We start from the raw sequence: 18,188 nt of genomic DNA, 5'->3' as shown, positions 1-18,188 counted from the left end.
AAAGACAGGGGACTTTATCCCAACAGCACATTTATCTTTGTGTTCTCAAGTTCACCTGTACTTGTACAGTAGATTCATAGGAGGGAGACATACTGCATTTAATCTCAGCATGCTGTCATCTATACCACATGCAAGCATCTGGAGGATGGCATAAATATCTCATCTTTATCATTACTAGAATTATAGAAAAGAGCAGTTACCCCTCATGTATGATCAGCAGATGAAATACTTGAGATTCTTGTCTTTGTTTCCATGCTTCTGTATCCCCATCCACTATTACATCTCTCTTGCTTCCCATGTAATGATTTGTGGTATGGTAGATGCTTGCTAACAACTTGCTGGTGGGTTGCTACACCTAAGTGACTGGTGTTCCAGGATATTGTGCTTTAGGGTGGGGAAGGTATACATGATGGGATATTCTCTGTTAGCGGTTTTTGCTTTCATGAGGTTTTGCTGTAGTTAAGTGTTTGTGATTTTGCATATGCTGTTATAGCTTCTTAGGATGCTGGAGAAAGAGCAAGGTGGGGTAAAAAAGGTAGTGCTTGTGTTTTTCATGTCAGAACTCAGTTAAAAAGATCTGTGACTTTACTTTTTTGACTGCTGAGTGTGAAAGAAATTCAAAGGTCTGAGTGATTCCTAAAAGGCTTTTAAACTGTTAATCTTCCTGCCTGTGTCTGGTGAATGGTACAGATGTGTCCTGCTGTCTGGTACCATTCATTTGCTGGATTCTGTAGGATTTTACTTCAGTGTGGGTTTTCACAAAAATTGATGATTTTGTGAATATGTTGACCCTTGTATCAAAAGGGCAAAAGCTGGAATTCAGCTTTGTAGGAGGGAGAATCTCTTTTGCTAGTAGAAGGCATTTTCAGTTCATCATCCGTTCCTTCTTCCTCTTTCAGTTCCCATCACCTGAGTGGGACACTGTGACTCCAGAAGCAAAGAATTTGATCAACCAGATGCTGACGATAAACCCAGCAAAGCGCATCACAGCTGACCAGGCTCTCAAACATCCATGGGTCTGCGTAAGTGTTTTCCTCTATTACAGTTTGATTTGTGGTTTGCCCTGAACTGACACATCAAGAAGACTTAGCTGCAGGGAACTCAGAATATTTTAAATATTTCAAATTGTGATTATTTTTTTTTTGGAGGCTGGCTTTCAACAATCCAACTTTGTCATGCTGTGGTGCTTTTATTGCCACTGTAGGAAAAAAAAATAAATCCCTTATTCTTTTAGAAGTTTTGTGAATGTCCAGTTTCTGGTTTTCCCCACATCTCCTCTTCCAATCCATATCATCCTAAAATGTCAGATGGAGTCTGGCATCAGACAAAATATTTTAGGATTGTTTTGTTCTTCATCTCTACTTCAGTTTATTGCATTGCATCTTTGCAATGTTAGAACATTTCTGCAGTGCTGCAGCTTAACTGGCTGTAAACTTGAAATCAGCGAAAAATCTTTTGCTGTTCTGTGTATGTAGTCTCTGCCTTGCCAGACCCCACACATAAGCGTTTTTCATCTTCTGCAAAGTTGGCAAGGAAATCCCAGAATGCAGCTGGGAGTGGATGTAGGGGAGGGCAGCAATGGTGCACTTTTATCTCTGCAGGATGGAATAGTTCCACCTAATGGTGGTGCTAATACCATAGCATGCTTCTGCCTTCTAGTACGTGTCTAGTGTTTTCCTTTGCTCCTTTGTTCTTGAGAAGCTGTGGTGTTTTATTCCTTGCGCCACAAAACAACAAATTAGCAATTTAAACTTATGTGAACATCTGTGTAACAGGAGTGTAGTGTCTGCTGTGAAGTGATGCAAGTTCCTTGGAAGTCAAAACTTCACACTAGCTGAGATTTTGCATCTCTTTTTTTTTCTCCTTGCATACTTGTAATCAACAGCAGTTCCTGTATATTTAACTTTTGTCCAAATGCCTGTAACCAAAGCTGTATGTATTACGACAGCTCGCTCCCTGTGGCAACATAATGTAGAATGGCTCAAGAGAGGCTTTCCTTCTCTGAGTTATGGGGAGTTCAATTTCACTTCACAGCCATTTCAGCCTCTCACCCAAACTGCCTCCTGTTGAGTCTGTTGTTTCCATTTGCTCTGCAGTCTCTATGTGTGCAACATATGTTTTCTTTCTGGAGAGGTATTGCTCCTCTGAAGTAAATGTGGTAGGAAATCTTAAAAGTTTATCTGAGACACCGAGTTACTTAGCATCACTGAACTTCTGAAGTACGTGTCCTGACTCTTGTAAGCCCACATTGAACAACTGGACATCGCTGTCACTCCTAAGGAGGCTGGATGAACAGTGACTGCCAAAGTTGTTAGAGAACAGTTTAGCTATATTCTCCCTCCATACTGCCGTGTGTACTGCAGCAGGTCACTAGCTTTGATGACAGGATCAAAGCAGAGACTTCACATGAAACTAGCTGAGTATGAACATGGTTTACAGTTCTTTTGGGTATTGCAGATTTTTTTTCCAAGCGAGAGAAGGGTAATGGCAGGTTTGCACACACTGATCTGCCAAGTTAGTAATTCACACGCTGTCCTTGTAAATGGAATTCAGGCTTGTGGCTCTATGCAAGAGCAACAGCTACTTTGGCATTAGCCTCTGGTTTTCTTATGCACTCTAAATGCCTGGCAGCATCAGTTTCTGGTTTCCTCATATGCTTAATGACTGGCAACACTTCTGGGAAGTTCTCATTTTGCAGCTGATGGGATCCCAGTCTACTGTGGCTGACAGGTGTGCATCACTGGCTAGAGGTTATGCTCAGGTTTTTGCATTGGTATGATAGAGCTATATGATCTTTCCTCTTACACACTGAAAATCTGTTTCTGCAAAACTGATGCAAAGATGCCGAGGCCTCTGCTAGTCAAACACTTACATTCAGGGAGTTGCCATGTCCAGGAAGGCTACAGCTTACCAGTATTCACTTACTGCTTGGAATTTCCCCTTAGAGACATAACTAATGCAACATAGATCTTTTCTGTAGTGCCTTTAATTCAGTCCCCTGTGGGTATGCTTGTTCATTTGACTTTGTCTTCTTACTGTCTTGGTCCATTTGTGTGCCTGTGAGACAGGGAGCATTGATTCTCACCTGTACCTCAGTCATAGAGTTTCTTGGGCACAGTCCTGTAATAGCCAACCTTCACTTAATATGTCTTACTGTATTGGGAAGTTCTTTAGTTATGAACTCATTACAGTGTTTTGCAGCCACGCAGTGGTGAGAGACTTGGCCATGTCAGCTTGCATGTCATGGTTGTGTGCAAGTGGAGCAAACTCCCCAGACTGAATTAGTTAGGGTATGTTCTTGATCTTTTGCTGTTCCTGTTTTTCAGCAACGATCCACTGTTGCTTCGATGATGCACAGGCAGGAGACTGTGGAATGCTTGAGAAAGTTCAATGCTAGAAGGAAGCTAAAGGTATGTTCTAGTTTGCCTTAAGTTTGTTTTTAATCCTCTGAATTTGAGGTTAATGCCTTCCTAGCAACAGTATTTTTTTTTATGATTAGCTCACTAACATTAGTGAAGTACTTTATGTGGGCCTCCAGTACAGGATACTGAAGTAGTGTATTGAGGAGCTAGGTAGTTGCTTTCTCCAAAGCTGTAAGTTTCCCATGCCTCTTCTGCTACATAATCACCCCTTCTATGTTCTGCAATAGAGTTGAAATAGAGCAACTACTTAAATCCTGGGGCCCTTAGTTCTGATCACTGTCTGCCTCCCTGTTAATAGTGTATCAGTTGCCTGTAGCTAGGGCAAAGCCTCTGGCCTGTGCATGAAGCAGCTATCTGCTGTTTGAAAGCTAGGAAGCAACTGTGTCTAAGCATAACTTAGTGCCATTTTAGATTTCCTAGGCTATCCTGCCTGGCCTCTAGCTGCCGCTCTAGAAGGGCACGACTCCGAGCAGTCCCATATCAGGTCCAACAGCCACATGTGGGAATCCTGGATATAACTAGGACTTTCCAGGGTAGCATTGGGATACCTCTGCTTTGGCACCTGACGCGCTGTGTTCTCCATGGGTCAGCCCAGCCCCTTTCTGAAGTGAGTGACACTGTCTGTTATCCCTGCTTTCTCTTCCCCACAGGGTGCAATCCTCACAACAATGCTTGTGTCTCGGAATTTTTCAGGTAAGTTCTCATTGTTCCCATCCCTTCCTTGGTTTTGTTTTGTGTGAGTGGTTGGGATATTTTAACTATTTTGGGGTTGAGTAGGAAGGGAGGAAACATGCTCACAATTTGTCATGGTGCAGTGGTGGTCGCTTTGCCTTGGCTGGCGACCAATATGAAATAGGAAGTGATTTGTTTGGAGAGGAGCACATGGCACTGTAGTCTGGTACTAAACAGAAATAAAGTCAGCTGCCACAATCCTCTCAATATACTTTGTTATCAGATTATTTTGGGGAAATTCTACCTGGCATTTGTTAGCTTTCACGTCTGAAACCAGGAGTCAAAAACTCTTATTAGGTAGCAGTGATTCCTTTAGACCTGAGGGAGGGACACGGCAAGTAATAATATTGGTGAGAATAGAGACAACAGCTATTTGGGTATTGTATTACTTTGACTCATCAAAAATGGGTCTGAAGCATCTAGCTATTACAGTTTTCTTTCTTGGAGTCTCAGAAGGGGTTTTCATCCTTTTAAGCTGAATAACTGGTAGCTTGGCTCCCACCCAACTGCATTACATAGTGCACTTACTGAAAATGCAAATCTCAACATGCAAATCAGTGCTTTTTGGAAGATGATTGTCTTGGCTCAGCACATCTACGTGATGCAGTTTTATCTGTGTTCACTTCCATTTGGGTGGAAAACCTCCATTTGCAAGTGCTTTTGGTTTGTGGGATTGTTTGCTTTCGTTGCCGTCTTTGCCATTTTTTCCCCTCTTTTAAAAAGGGTAATCATTGAATGCATGAGTCAAATTTTTTATTGCATCTGCCTACAGTTACTTTCAAGTGAAAGTCTGCTATATGGATTATAAGTGATGATGAATGAAATGGAAGTGTATTAATGTCATCTGGCCATGTACTAATGGTGGATACTAATACTTGTATTCTGGGTGATGTTACAATAAACTTCTAATTGGCATGAAAACCCCATCCCAGCATTCAAAGCGCACATTCATGCATACATTCTTTTGTGAAATCAAGGCAGCATTTTTAAATGGTGTATGGTGATCTGAAAAAAAAGTAAAGGATGTGAAATCAAGCTACAAGTAAGGGACAACCCTCAGCAACTTCAGGATGGTTTTTCCTTGGTTCTTGCTTTCAGGTGAACCTGTGCCAATATGTCGGGACTACTTGTGACTACAGCAATTTCTCTTTACTGCATTTCTGATAGTTTGGCCTTAAACGGACAGAATAATTTTCTCCATTCACCTGTCCCAGGATTGTGCTATTACAGGACTTAAAAATTATACATTGTTTTCTGAGAATGGTTCTGAAATAACTGTTTGAGGAGGTATGGCACAACAACATGGCTTCTGCAGGACTGTATGAAACTTAACATTTTCTTGGGCTTTCTGCTAGTGTGAACAGTTTTTGATCTGTTCACACAGCTAGTTTTTATTTCACCTAACTGATGATTCTGAAATAGTCAGGGTTTGGTTTTTTTTTTTAAACAGCAGTTTTAGAGTCATTTTTAGTCTGCAAATGTTGTCACTTCTAATGAAGCTGCAGAAGTGCTTGGGTAAGAAAATCTCCTGTGGCCCAGATTCTGAGTACATGAAATGCCTGAGAGAAGGGTTCTCCTTAATGATGTGTGACCTATACATCCACTTATTCCCTGAGCTAGTATCAAGGAGGAAAAGGCTTGTTCTGTTCATTCTTCTCTGTTTCAAGGGCTGAAGCTGCTGGATCTGCTTCAGTTAACAGCTGAAAAAAAGGAAATCCTAGGTGACCCATAGTGAGTGCAGGGTTCTCAGTATCACTGAGTTCTGCTTTTGAATATAAGCTGCAATCCCAGGTAATGAGACATGCTAAAAAAATGTGCAGAAACAAATGTTGTGAATTTAGATGCAAAGCATTTATAGTCTCAGCGGATAGTAGCAATTCCTAATTTTTGATGTGTTTTGAAAGTGGGGAGATCAGCTACTCTTGTTTTCTTTGCAGGACTGTGTGTAATATGAGCTTGACTTTTTAAAATTATTACTATTTTTCAGTTTACTTAGGTTTTTTAATTGCTGCAATTGAAATACATAAATCTGCTGGAATTGAAGAATAAGTGCGTGCTAACTGAAAGTAAAGAATTACAAAGTCCATGTGGGAACTTTGGGTAGAGCTCAGACTTTTCCTATCATGATAGGTCATCTAACTCCACTTGAAAAGTTCTGAAATAGTACTTGCTTCTTTCCCTAAAGACTTTAAGAGGTTTTTATTTTCTCTAATGGGGTGACACTGTTTTGTGGGCCTCTGAAAGCCCCATTCCCAGCAGACAGGGAACTAGATTTATGAAGAAAGCAGCTTCTTCCTGTTTGGGGATGAGATCTTCTAAAAGCTTCTTCACAGACATTTTGAACCAGGAAGAAAATGAAGGCTCATGTGACCCTGGTATCAATTGATTAGGCGTGATAGTACTATCTGCAGGAAATATGAGAAGACTTCTTTAATCCTGTTTTTATTGCTATCTCCTGTCACACATTTTGTAATATGGAGTTCCTTCATTTGAGAGTGTGGTTTTAGCTTGTGACAAATGGTATGCTTAGAGTCTGTAGCAGTACTCCTCTTTTTTCCCATCAAAAACCCCTTACTTTTTACAAAGCAAAAAAAAAAAAGTTTCTGTTCTTTTGTGAGTAATCTGTTGCTTGCTATGTGCCTTTTGCCCCAGATCAGTTCCTAAAGATGAAGGAATGTGATCTGGCTCCTTTCCCCAGTTACAGTGTATTCAACAATTTAATATTAGCTGTTTGTGGTGGTTCTTAAAAGATTGTGTCTCAGGTCAGCTGTAGGCTATTTGTTAAAAGCAGATACAGTCGCACTCCTTTCAGTGTAGCTCAGGAAACTGAGACCTGGTTACAATAAGGGGTTTGCAGTTTCTGTCCACACTCTGGTAGGTATTCACTCAGCTGCAAGAGAGAACGTTGCAATATAAACTTCGCTGTGGGATATTCAGAGTTGCACCAGGGTATACACAGGATGATTTGAGTGCTCACTTGAGGCTTTTGATGTTCAGATGATCCAGGCAAATGCTGATTTTATCTGCGTTCACTTATGGAATACAGAAGTATAGTCAGGTAAATCAATTGATTAGATCATATGCAAGAAACTCCTAAATCACCTTCTGAGAAGTAAATGTAAATTTATTACTAAGAGAAAGTTGGCAAGGCTTTCAGAGATTCCTGATAGTTGCAGTATTTAAGAGTGCATGGACTCATTTATGTAGATAAAGCTCTGTAAGTAAGCCTGCTGTAAAGTGAGTAAAAGGATGGACAAAATTGGGTTTCATCCTAGAAACAGCCATCTTCACAAAGTGCTGAGAAGTGTATTTCAGGCTTTAGTTTTAATGAATGCTCCCTCTTTCAGTTTTTCTCTGAAAACCATTGGGGCATGTCTGGGAGATGGGTGTGCATCTTCAAACACTATCTAACCTTGAGGTTTTCCCAAAGCATTGGAAGTATTTGTACAAGTCTAGGCATTGTCTGTGCCTGATGAGATGAATTGGATAGGAAGGAAGGTGTCTGCTATGTCTAGAGATCCTATGGGTCCAGATCACATAAAGGCTTGCATTGCCTAATGGGTTGGAGTTTTTACCTGCCTTTCCACCTGCTTTTACCCTTTTCTCTCTGCTTGTTTTAAAAAGAGTGTTTTGAAGTGACTGACTGCTTTTCACGACCCTTTGTTTATCCTGTAGCAGTTCTTTGAACAGAATAATTTTAGTCTTGCTGAGGAATAGAAGCCCTCATGGAAGGCTTTTCATTGAGGGAGGGAAATGTTAAATGTTGCTGCTTATCTGCTGCTCAGGTATGTTTCTGGAACAGTGGTGTTGTTTAGGGGGCAGAGGGAGTTAATAGCAAAGCAGGATTTAAAAAAAAAAAACAAAAAACCAAAACCAACTATTCAGCAAGAGAGAGTCCACACTGTAAATTCTGCCAGGCAGTTATCCCATGCAAATAGGTTGTCTTTCTATTAGTCTCTCACTTAGCACATAGCATTCCTGTGCAATTGCTATTGCAACACATTCCCATACCAAGTCACTGGAGAATCTAAGAGAAAGGGGACTGCTGAGACAGAAGCCAAAGTGAGGGTAGAGAACACAAGACAACAACTCCCCTCTATTCTGTGAAATCACTGTGCTGTGTTTAAACAGCTGCTTCTAGAGTGACTTGTGCCTAAATAGCCATCATGGCAGAGAGTTAAGAGTCAGTCTTTGCTCTATCTTGTCCTTAATAAATAGATGTTCTTGAAGTTACACTGCATTTGTGGGCATCATTTGTAATGGTAGCCAGAGGTGTCTCTTTGTGGCTATATACTGACTGTCAGTTGGTTTGTGGTGAGCCCCAGAAGTGACATCAAGTTGAGAATTAGTTAATCAGACTTTCGCTGAAATTAGAATATGAGGATGACAAGTCACAGCTCTATGCCATTGGGAATTCTGTGTTGGTATAATACTATTTTTATTTTAATAATCAAGTCTCAGCAAAGTCCACAATTCTTCGTGGTGTAAATGCTTGTGTTTAGAAGCCAGAACTTGGCTTGTCTGTTAGACTAGCATCATTAGTTAGTCAGGCTTAATAAAAGCAACCTCAGTGTTATCCCTGCATCCTAAAAAATACTCTCTGGAAGCTTAACTGAGATGAGAAACATAACTGAGATTTGACAGCTGGGGACAGGGCAAACCAGGGCAGGCTGGGTGAAGGGCTGCTCTCTCTGGAAGAGGAGGAGTGGGGCTGGTGGTGGGGAGGAACTATCCACGGCTGTGTTTAGAGTGGGTATTTCAGTCCCTCTTGGAAATTCACTCCTCCACTGCCCCCTCTTGGCTCTGGTACATCCAGTGTCTAGTGTTTATTGCTGATGAGTTCAGTGTTAGGGATTTGTGTTTCTGCCAGGATCGTGGTCCAGAGCCCAAGCTGTTTCCTACAGAGATCAAAACTGAGAAATGTGGGAAGACAGAGGGGTATATGGGGGGTGCCTTTTGTGTTTCTCTTCAGAGATTAACTGGAGGGCGTCTTGTTAAACCAGGAACAGAACTGTGCTTTTAAGTTACCGGGTTAGCAGCATGTGCCTTTGTACTGTTTCATTATAGAGGAACTCTTAATTCCACTGAGAAGAGGGAATTTAATCCCTTTAATGTGTAGAAGAGGTAGGAAGGATGGTGAAAATAAATACTGGTATCTCATGCTTGGAAAACTGCAGAGCATGGGTACAAGACCATTTCCTGAACAGTGAAGAGTCTGCCTTGGATTTTCTGCCTCCTGTTGTCTCTTTGTGAAGTTGCATGCTGGCTGATGCTGCCAGACTCGTAAACTGATTCTTGTTACTGGAAGCCTTGTCTGTTGCTTGCTGCAGAAATTCCACTTGCATCCCCATTAATTTGTCTCACAACATGTACAGGCTGACCTGTGGGTAAATCTGCATGCCTCCCTTTTGTTTGAGGTGTCTGCAGTCGTCTTTGCATGTGAATGCATTTCATGGGCTCTCCGGTTGTCCTTACAAACCACAGTATGATGCGTGAACTAAATACACCACAGACCGAGTTTCCTTCTGCAGTGCTGGGATGCTGACAGGCTTGTGGGAGAAGAGTGTGTACTGTGCAGAGGTACAAGCAGGGAAGGGGTCTGAAGGCCAGGCTGCGCTTGGGAGCATTGGGTCAACATTACCTAGTGCTGGGCCGCACAGAGGGACTCTCAGCTGAATTTGCTTTAATGGTGTAGAATGTGATTTTAGCTGTCTTTTGTCCACAAAGACAAATGTGAGGTTCTGGGGAAACTGCAGAAAGTGTAAAAAATGTTGCTTCCCAGCTTGTGTCTGGGTCATTCCCAGGACATAAGGTGGTGCTGTTTCCCTTCTCTGATGTTTTGGGGTTTTTTTCACTTCAAGGATGTCCCGTTTGTGATATTTGTTAAGTTGCAGAATCCTTTACTCCTTCAGAAGTATTCTAAGGCCGTAACAGTTTCTTGTTTTCAGCAGTTGCTGTGTGAGATGCCTTGATGTATGTGTGGTATAAATGCTGGACCCCTTTTGACCCCATTGTTCTCCTCACTTCGATGTCGAATCAAGCTGTCTTCATCATGCCTTGAAGGTGGCAAGAACTTCTCTGTTAGATTCAGTCTTGCAATGCTTTAGTATGTGTACACTTAGCAAAGAAACTGTTGCAGGACAGATGAGTTGCTTGGATGACTTTGCCCACCTTCATGTATGCACATTAGAGCATTGTGTTTTGACACATCACATTCAGAAAACCTCTGCATGAGGTTCTTCCAGTGTTCTTGGATGGTTTCTGAGAGCAAGAATGAAGACAAAATCCTGATCTAGATTTATACTTGCATTAGGAAGTAGAATTAGGAAGACCAATTCAGAGATTGTAATAAACTTATATGGGGTGCCACCTCATTGTTGTGAGGAGACACCTTAGTCGTTGCACCAGCTCAGCTAATACTGTCTAGTTAATCCATATCTGTAGGGTCATATGGTAGGGAAAGCAAGGTGGAAAATGCTTTTGACACAAAACTTGAACAGTTGCTTGGATATTGCAAAAGCATTTTTGCCTAATGTTGCTGCTTCTAGAGAGAGACTGAGCACTCTGTGTGCGAGTTGGTCAGCATGTCTTTGGGAGCAAAGCATTTCAACAGTCATGTGAGCATTGTCTTAGGACTTGCCTTTTCTCTAGGCCTTATCTTTTCTGGAGCTAAAATCCAGGTCAAATACCCAGACCCGTATGCTTCCCAGCAGCTGCTTAGCAGAGGCATGTCAGTGTGTTTACAGAGGTTGAAACAACTGAATATGTTCTTCATGGGTAGGCAAGCTATGTTTTATATCTATTGAGGTTGTAGATAGAGTCTTACTGTTGACAGTCATTGTCAACATACCAGTTACCTGTAATCGATGGAGCAGCTCCTTCATCAGTCCTAAGTGTGCCTTCTGCCAGGCATTTGTTGTGGGTTCCCTGTCTGTGCTTATCATGCTCTCCCTTTCATTGCTAGTGCCAGTTGTTCAAGTTGAGCACAGCAGAGCATCTTTATCTTTCAGTGAAGAAATTCAGCCTAGTTCCTGTCTCTTTTCTCATTCTCTTTTCCTTTTTTTTTTAAACAGTTATCAGAGGCTGCCTTTTGCACTTTTCCAGTCTCTTCCTTTCAGCTATCCAGATGTTTCCCCAGAGTAACTGTGAATAGTAGTAATTAAGAGGCCTCCACATTATGAGTGCCCCCTTTATAAGCAAAGTCTGTTACGTGAATGGCTGCACTTGAGGGGAAAGCCCTTATCCTGTTGCAAAGATGTGGCAGATTTCTTTAGCATTTTTCCCTGTAACTGCTGGTACTTCTGGATGGGGTCACAGTGTGTGAGTAGAGCATTGAAATGGAGCTCTAAAGTCTCATTTCAGACTTGGTCTTCCTGAGATGGTGAAAGTGGGAGTGTTTTTGCCTAAGGAGGTGAACAACAGCTAGGATGGGTGACCCTCTGCCACTGGGATGGATTTGATGAGTGACTTGGCCTGTTCTCCAGGTCTCTTGCTGTTAGAGAGGAATTAGCAGGATGGTTGTCCTTCTGAAGTCTTGTGCAGTTTTGAGGGAAGGGGCCGGGGGGGGCGGGGGAGAGAGAATAGTCTTGAAACCAAAATCTGACCTACTTCTCCTGCTTCTCTCCACAGCTGCCAAAAGCCTGCTGAACAAGAAGTCAGATGGAGTGAAGGTAAGTTCCTGCTTTCCCATTTCACTGTCTCTCCCACCATCTGAACAGAAGACAGCCATTTTCCCTGGTGCCCATCCCCTTCCAGGGTAAAATCACAGCCCTGTCCTGTGGCTGGGATTGTTATGCTCAGTGTATCATTATAGAGCCCTGGGTGGGATCTTAATATTCCTTACATGCACCTTATACATCACACAACTAGCTAAGTGCACTGTTGTACCAGCAAGATTTCTTTTTCCCCTTTCTCTGAAGTATGGAGAACTGGTCAATGCTGTGGATTAGAAAGACCAAGGACTTGCACAAGTGTAACACACACCTCTGACTAGTCTGTTCTGTTCAGTGCAGAATGCTTCCAAGTATCGAAATTGCACAGAACAATTGTCAGTGACTGATGATACCCAGCAGACCTTGTGGAAGTCTCTTTGTCTCCCTCCTTGGACAGATGCTGAAGGTTGAGCTGGAAAGAGGGGTGGAGAAGGAGGAGCCTCCAGATGTTCATGTTTGGACGGAATGGAAACTGAGTCTTGTGTTAGAGTTTGGTCCCTGTCCCTGAGGGCCAGGCACTCCCCTGTTCCCTTCTAAGGGGAATTATTTTTTCCCCATTTCAATTTCACTCTTTGTATGCAGAGTCATCCTTTAGTTCTGGAGGTCAAATAGGCCATTCCCAAGGCTGTATATTGTTGCAGGCAGTAGCCCTTTACCATCTGGTACTGGAGTAGAGACAGTTATGAGCTAGAGCACTGTCTTCCCCTAACTGTTCCAAAGGATAACTGTCCTCCACATGGGAAAGTAGGGTTTGGTTTATTTGCTTGCATTTCCATTGGAAGTCCAAATGTTTCTCCACAGCTGTTAGGCGGAATAGTTCATCATCTGGTTTTGCACTGTGGACAGTCTTCATTCTCCCCATGGTGGGGGGTTGACAGGCACACTGCAGGACCAGCACGCTTGTTCTCTCCTGCTCTGTTAGCCCTTTTCCATTTTAATGAGGCTCTGTTTCCAGAGGGCTCACAATACAAGCAGGCTGCTGGAAAAAGAGGTGTTTTCAGAGGAGTTGTGTTTATTTTAGGTACTGCTCTAGTAAAACCTGCATTCTTGCAGTTCTGCTATGTTCTGCCCTAATGACACCCAAGTTTGGGGTATTTTTTGACCAAAATGCTATAGTGCAACTGCTGTTCTTGCCCTAGGATACTTATCTTTGAAATGTACCTGCAAGAGTGAACTCTTGTGCCTTTGCACATGCCTGCCTCTTGTACTGACATGCACTGAACACATGCACACTAATACAGCAAGTGTGTTTTGAGTTGTCGCATCTGTCAATATGGAAAACTTTGCAGTAAAATCCCAGTGGAATAAGAATGGGTGATCCCAGATGTTGTGAACTGAGAACCAGCAGATACTTGCTTCAAAATCCCAATGTGGCAGGGGAGAAGCAACTGGGAAAGCAGCAGATACCAACACATCTACATAGTTTTTGTTAGCTGTCTAGAAAAAACTTGTTTTCTTCTCAGGATTCTTGATTTCCAACAGGCTCTCAGGGAGTGCTACAGCTTGGGTCAAAATCTTCCAGAAATGGACAGGTGATGTGCACATGGGTTTTGAGGCACAGCTTCCTAGTCATGTAGTTACAAGGAGACCTGTTATGTTAAAAGACTTCCAGCTCCACAGAAAGCTTGTGGTGTTTGGTTTATTGAGAACACGGTGTCTTCCTCTGTGAAAAGGGTAAAGCTGGATTTGCTTTTCTAGCTTCAACTCTTCACAGTATATATTGTTCCTGATACATACAATTGAATACTTGTGATAAAGTGGAAGGTAGATTAGAGATCACAGCATTCTCTGTACGTGGTGAATGGGGTTGTCCTCTGGGAACCTCTTCTCTACTTCTGCATGACAGTGGAGACCTGCAGTCAAGACTCTGCATGTAACTTCCTTGCTCCTAAGTGTTAGAGCAGTCTTGCTCTGCAGTATGAACCTGAGTGGTGTCCATGAGGGGCATTACATGCTTTCAACCTGCACTGAGGGCCCTCCGAAGAGTTGTTTAAGCTTACCATTTTCCCCAGACAGCATCTATCTTCAGGTGTGGTTTTTGAGTCCTCACTTCTATAAGCTTTAAAACTCAGAAGTTATATATTTTTTCTTAAAGCTGGTGTTTTGAGTAACCCTCTTGCTCAATGATGCAGACTTTTAAAAGTACAGGTCTCTTCCCCCTGGTGCTAAGTTTGGACAAGATAGAGAGCAGGTGGTGGTCTGTGTGTGTTTGTAGTACATCCTTAACACTTCTGTTGTAGGATTTCTGTGGCTACATGCTTATTTCTTTCCTTGCTCTGGCTGTCTACATGTACAGTGCTGATTCCCGTTAGTCATCCTATGGAAGTATATAGCCTTTTACCACTTCCATTTGCTTATTGGAGCAGTATTGGCACAGTTGGCTGCTGTGCAGCAGTCTCTGTGCTGGTCACTGTCTGGCAGGTGGCCTCACCGTTGTGACCAGCCTGCTTTTCGTGCATTGCTCGTTATGTGGGAAACTTGTAATTTTAGCCCCACTGATCTTCTCATCCTAGGTAGTTCTGACAAACAACTTGTGCCAGTGACTGCTTGAGTTAAGAGCATCTGGTCTTGCGTTACCCGTAGGAAACTATGATTTTCTGCCCACTGCAGTAGTGCAGGGCACAGATACCATGACTTGAACACCAAACAGATTTTCAGCTTTGTGGTACCCTTTCCACTCCCACTTCCTATATAAATAATTTTACATCAGATATAGGTTTAGAACAAGCATTGCATGCTGTATCTTTAACTGTAGTCTGCTGCTGACCACCTGCCACGTGGTGAGACTGTTTCTTATGTTCCTTTCAGATATGGAGACTCCTGGTTTGTTTGGTGGTTGGGTTTTTTGTTTGTTTGTTTCTTAAAACCTTCTTGGAAATTAATTCCTTACAGAGATTTGAGAGGAAATATGTTTGTTTCTTCACTGGCTTTATCTGGTCCAGGGTGACTGTGCTCCATGAGACTGTTGCCATAGATGTCCACACAGTAGATGGGAATGGGAAGAGTATTTCTTCCACAAACTGATGATTACACCAGTGTAAAAATTAATGGCTTTAAGCCCATTGAAAAAAAAAAAAAACATTGCCAGTTTGTCTTAATTTACTTTCTGTTCAAGATAAGGTAACTTTCCCATACTTTTGGCTGGTATTCAGAGCTATCTATGCTAGAATCTTGCTTTATTTGACAAATGCAGCAGGAATTGCTATTACATAGTAATAGGCAAGTTTGAGTGAGGCCTATATGTTTTTCTCATACTTTATTCCCAAGAACTCCATGACAATGTGTATTGGTGAATATCTGATGGAAGGTGCAGCATGTTGTTGCTGATTTAGCATAAATGAGAGAGGAATGATATATTAGTTATTTGTGGTGATATAAGCATCTAGTGTGAGTTGTGTTGAGCTGATATGTAATAAAAACCCCACATTTTTTGTTTCTATAGGAATTGGCTTTAATCCTTTGCTGAAGCAAGCCTAACACACTAAAGCAATGGTGATGCATGCATTTTACTTGCATTAGACCATTTGGGGGGGTGGGGGGGAAGTTCAAGTCAGGAGGGGAGGACAAAAAGGAAACATTTTTTTATTCCGATGTACATGTATCCACACTGGGGTTATTTTGATAAATTTCCATGTGTATGACCCTCTCCTCTGGCAAATTCCCTTCCAAAAATCTACTTGAAGCATTCCTGGCTTTCATTTTGCACTGCTGCTTCTATTTCAAGTACTAATTCTGCTAATTGGTAGATATTTCATCAGCTTGGCACTTGAGAACTTTTCCATTATCTTAAATAATGAATGATTTAAACTGCCTTGAATCTTAAATTGTCCCTACTCACCAAACCTTTGGTAGTGCTGCACTCACTTTCTTCAGGCAGAATTTGGATCCAAGCTGATGGAGTAGCAGCAAGGAAGGCCCAGGTTTTATCCCCAAGGAACATGCTTTTCTGCTTTCAAATCCAGAAAGTGAGGCTAGAAGATACTGGGTGACGAATTGCAGAGCCATGTAACGTACCACGTGTCTTGTGGCCACCACTGTAGGTCCCAGGTATTTTTTTTTTAAGATTCTAAATTTGTGAGCAACATTGTGCAGCTTCCATTTTAAAATTGACTTTACATAGTTTCATGTCAAATCTACTTGCTTTCTTGTTCCCCTTTCTGCCTGTAATCTGGACTTGCCATCCACTGCAAGGTGAGGGAGGGGTTAAGGAATGGGCTGGGGCAGACATCTGGGTGAAGATTAAGGACACTTTATGCTGAATGTCCTTTCTCTGACCTTGTTGGGATCTTGGCTCCCTGTAGTTAGTGTTACAGTCCTACTGTTGATTTTTTTTTTTTTGTCTCTGGGCAGCACTTCAAACAATTGTGTTCCCTTTTTTCCCAAAGGGGAATTTCCCTTCCTACTGGTGTGAGAGGATGTGTGTGTTTCCAGTTCTAGCAGGGCCTGTCAGATCCATCTTTATAATCAGAATTTGTTAATGCACAAAGTGCTATTTTTAGTTAAGTATATAAGTATTTTAAAATTAGTTCTCCTCTAAGCTCTTTGTCAGTTTCTTCTTCTTTTCTTTCTTTTTTTTTTTTTCCTGAGCACTTTGGTTTGATTAGAGGATACAAATTATATCAATAATGTTTTTCAGGGCCAGTGTAACACTCTGTGTAAATAGTAACTTGTGGAGAATGCTATGAGATGCAGGAGATTTTAACAGAATTCACTTGCAATGCTCTGCAAAATTTGTTGATTTTCTACCTTGTCTCGCTGCGGCACACTGTGTTCTTTCCCAGTAAAAGCTGAACAGCTGAAAGGAGAACTCAGCTGAAAGAGTAAAAATCCAGATTTTTGGTGTGGCAAGGTTAGTGTTGTAAAACCTGCCCTTCATCTTACATAACTGCAAAGAGGCACTAGTTACCATTTGTTCTGCTGTTTGTAGGGAATATTGCAGTAAGTGTACACTTGATGCCTGGTGGGTACCAGCTTTCCCTGCTCTTTGCCCAGTAAAGAGTATGTGGGGAAGGGAGGATACTCTGTAAGCTGGCATGGATGCTGAAAAGCAGTTTGTGAAAGTGTGCCTTAGGTAGAGAAGGCACAGTAGCAAGGTGAACCAACAGGGAATCCTTGGAAAACCTGCAAGGGACTGAAAATCAGCAAGGTACTGGAAATTCCCCCTTGCAGGGGTCAAGTAACATCCATGCGGTGACCAACAGGAGTTAATGCTCCTACTTCTGTATCTGGACTTTTTATGATCCTAAAGCCATACTGTTTAAAGATTGTTGTGGTGAAGTTAAATGAGGAGAACCCAAGTTCACCTGAACAGCACAGTTTTATGCTGAAGTGTTTTGTGCAAGACGCTTGGGGAGCACTTCAGATCTGGTTTAAGTGCTCGACATCCAGTAACACATTCTACCCACCTTTGACGCATTCAGTTTTTTTACTGCATTGTTGTAATGCCTAGAAACTCCAACTGAGATCAAGGGTCCAGTGTGCTTAGCACTGTAGCGATGCCTAAGCAGAAGATCCCTGCCTCTTAGCTTACAATTTAAATAGACAAGCTGACAAAGGGCAAGAGAGAAGATGGATTGACAAAGATTAAATGATCTGCTCAGCATCACACAAAAGGGCTAAAGTAAAGTAGAAATAGGACCTCAAATCTGCTATTTCAGGCTGCCTCTCACTGATCTGCTTTGAGTTCAGGATTTTTTTTCCTACCTTAAGTCCTGAAATGACTATACTCTCTACGGGAATATGAATTGCAGCAAGCATGATGTTTTAACATAAATATACTGTCAGTATCAAACCGGGGGAGGACTGCACATAGAAGATAGAGATACAAAAAGCTGTCGTGAAAAGATACCCATATTAAGTGTCCAGAACTGTGAATGAGACCTTGCCTGGAATCACTCCACTTCCTATAGCATCTTCCAGTATGTGTTGTATTTTCTATAGATGCTCTTTATGATTTACACTTGCCATTTCCAGTATTACTGCTCTGCTGAAGGGACAGTGATTCTTCAGGTTGTCTTCTGTCACCTGCTGACTTTGTTTTTACCTAAAGCAAGAGTCTTCCTTAAGTTTCATTGTAGAGAATCTGCTCCTCTTTTGAGATGAACACCCGAATTTCGTACAAATACAGAAATAGAACTTTAACAAACATTAATCCCTGGGTTTGAGAGGAAAATGTCCATACTGCTTTGGGAGAATGTTTTGTCACTCAAATGTAGGGAAATCCTTAAAGTGATCAGTGAGGTACTTTACCATAGGCTGTCTGCCTTTAACAATTTTTTGCATTCCCTGGGATGTCTCTGCACTGCCTAGAAATACTTAGAGA

At 41.9% G+C, this 18,188-nt stretch overlaps 1 protein-coding gene across 9 annotated transcripts in view; it reads left to right on the top strand.

The window, feature by feature from the left end:
- CAMK2G (calcium/calmodulin-dependent protein kinase II gamma) overlaps positions 1–18,188 on the top strand; it is a 117,454-nt gene that overhangs the window by 76,242 nt on the left and 23,024 nt on the right. For all 9 annotated transcript variants that reach the window (XR_774362.1, XM_010567770.1, XM_010567768.1 and 6 more), the window contains 4 exons: positions 900–1,022; positions 3,327–3,410; positions 4,073–4,115; positions 11,784–11,824. Coding sequence is in view for 8 of the 9 variants with exons in the window: in XM_010567770.1 (XP_010566072.1) it covers positions 900–1,022; positions 3,327–3,410; positions 4,073–4,115; positions 11,784–11,824 (291 nt within the window). In the remaining variant the exon portion in view is untranslated. The remainder of the gene's footprint in view (positions 1–899; positions 1,023–3,326; positions 3,411–4,072; positions 4,116–11,783; positions 11,825–18,188) is intronic.

The sequence above is a fragment of the Haliaeetus leucocephalus genome, unplaced genomic scaffold (genome assembly GCF_000737465.1).
Source record: "Haliaeetus leucocephalus isolate CR32 unplaced genomic scaffold, Haliaeetus_leucocephalus-4.0 Scaffold229, whole genome shotgun sequence".
Taxonomy (NCBI): domain Eukaryota; kingdom Metazoa; phylum Chordata; class Aves; order Accipitriformes; family Accipitridae; genus Haliaeetus; species Haliaeetus leucocephalus.
Note: the sequence above shows the minus strand (reverse complement) of the source record. Positions and strands in the feature narration are given on the sequence as shown.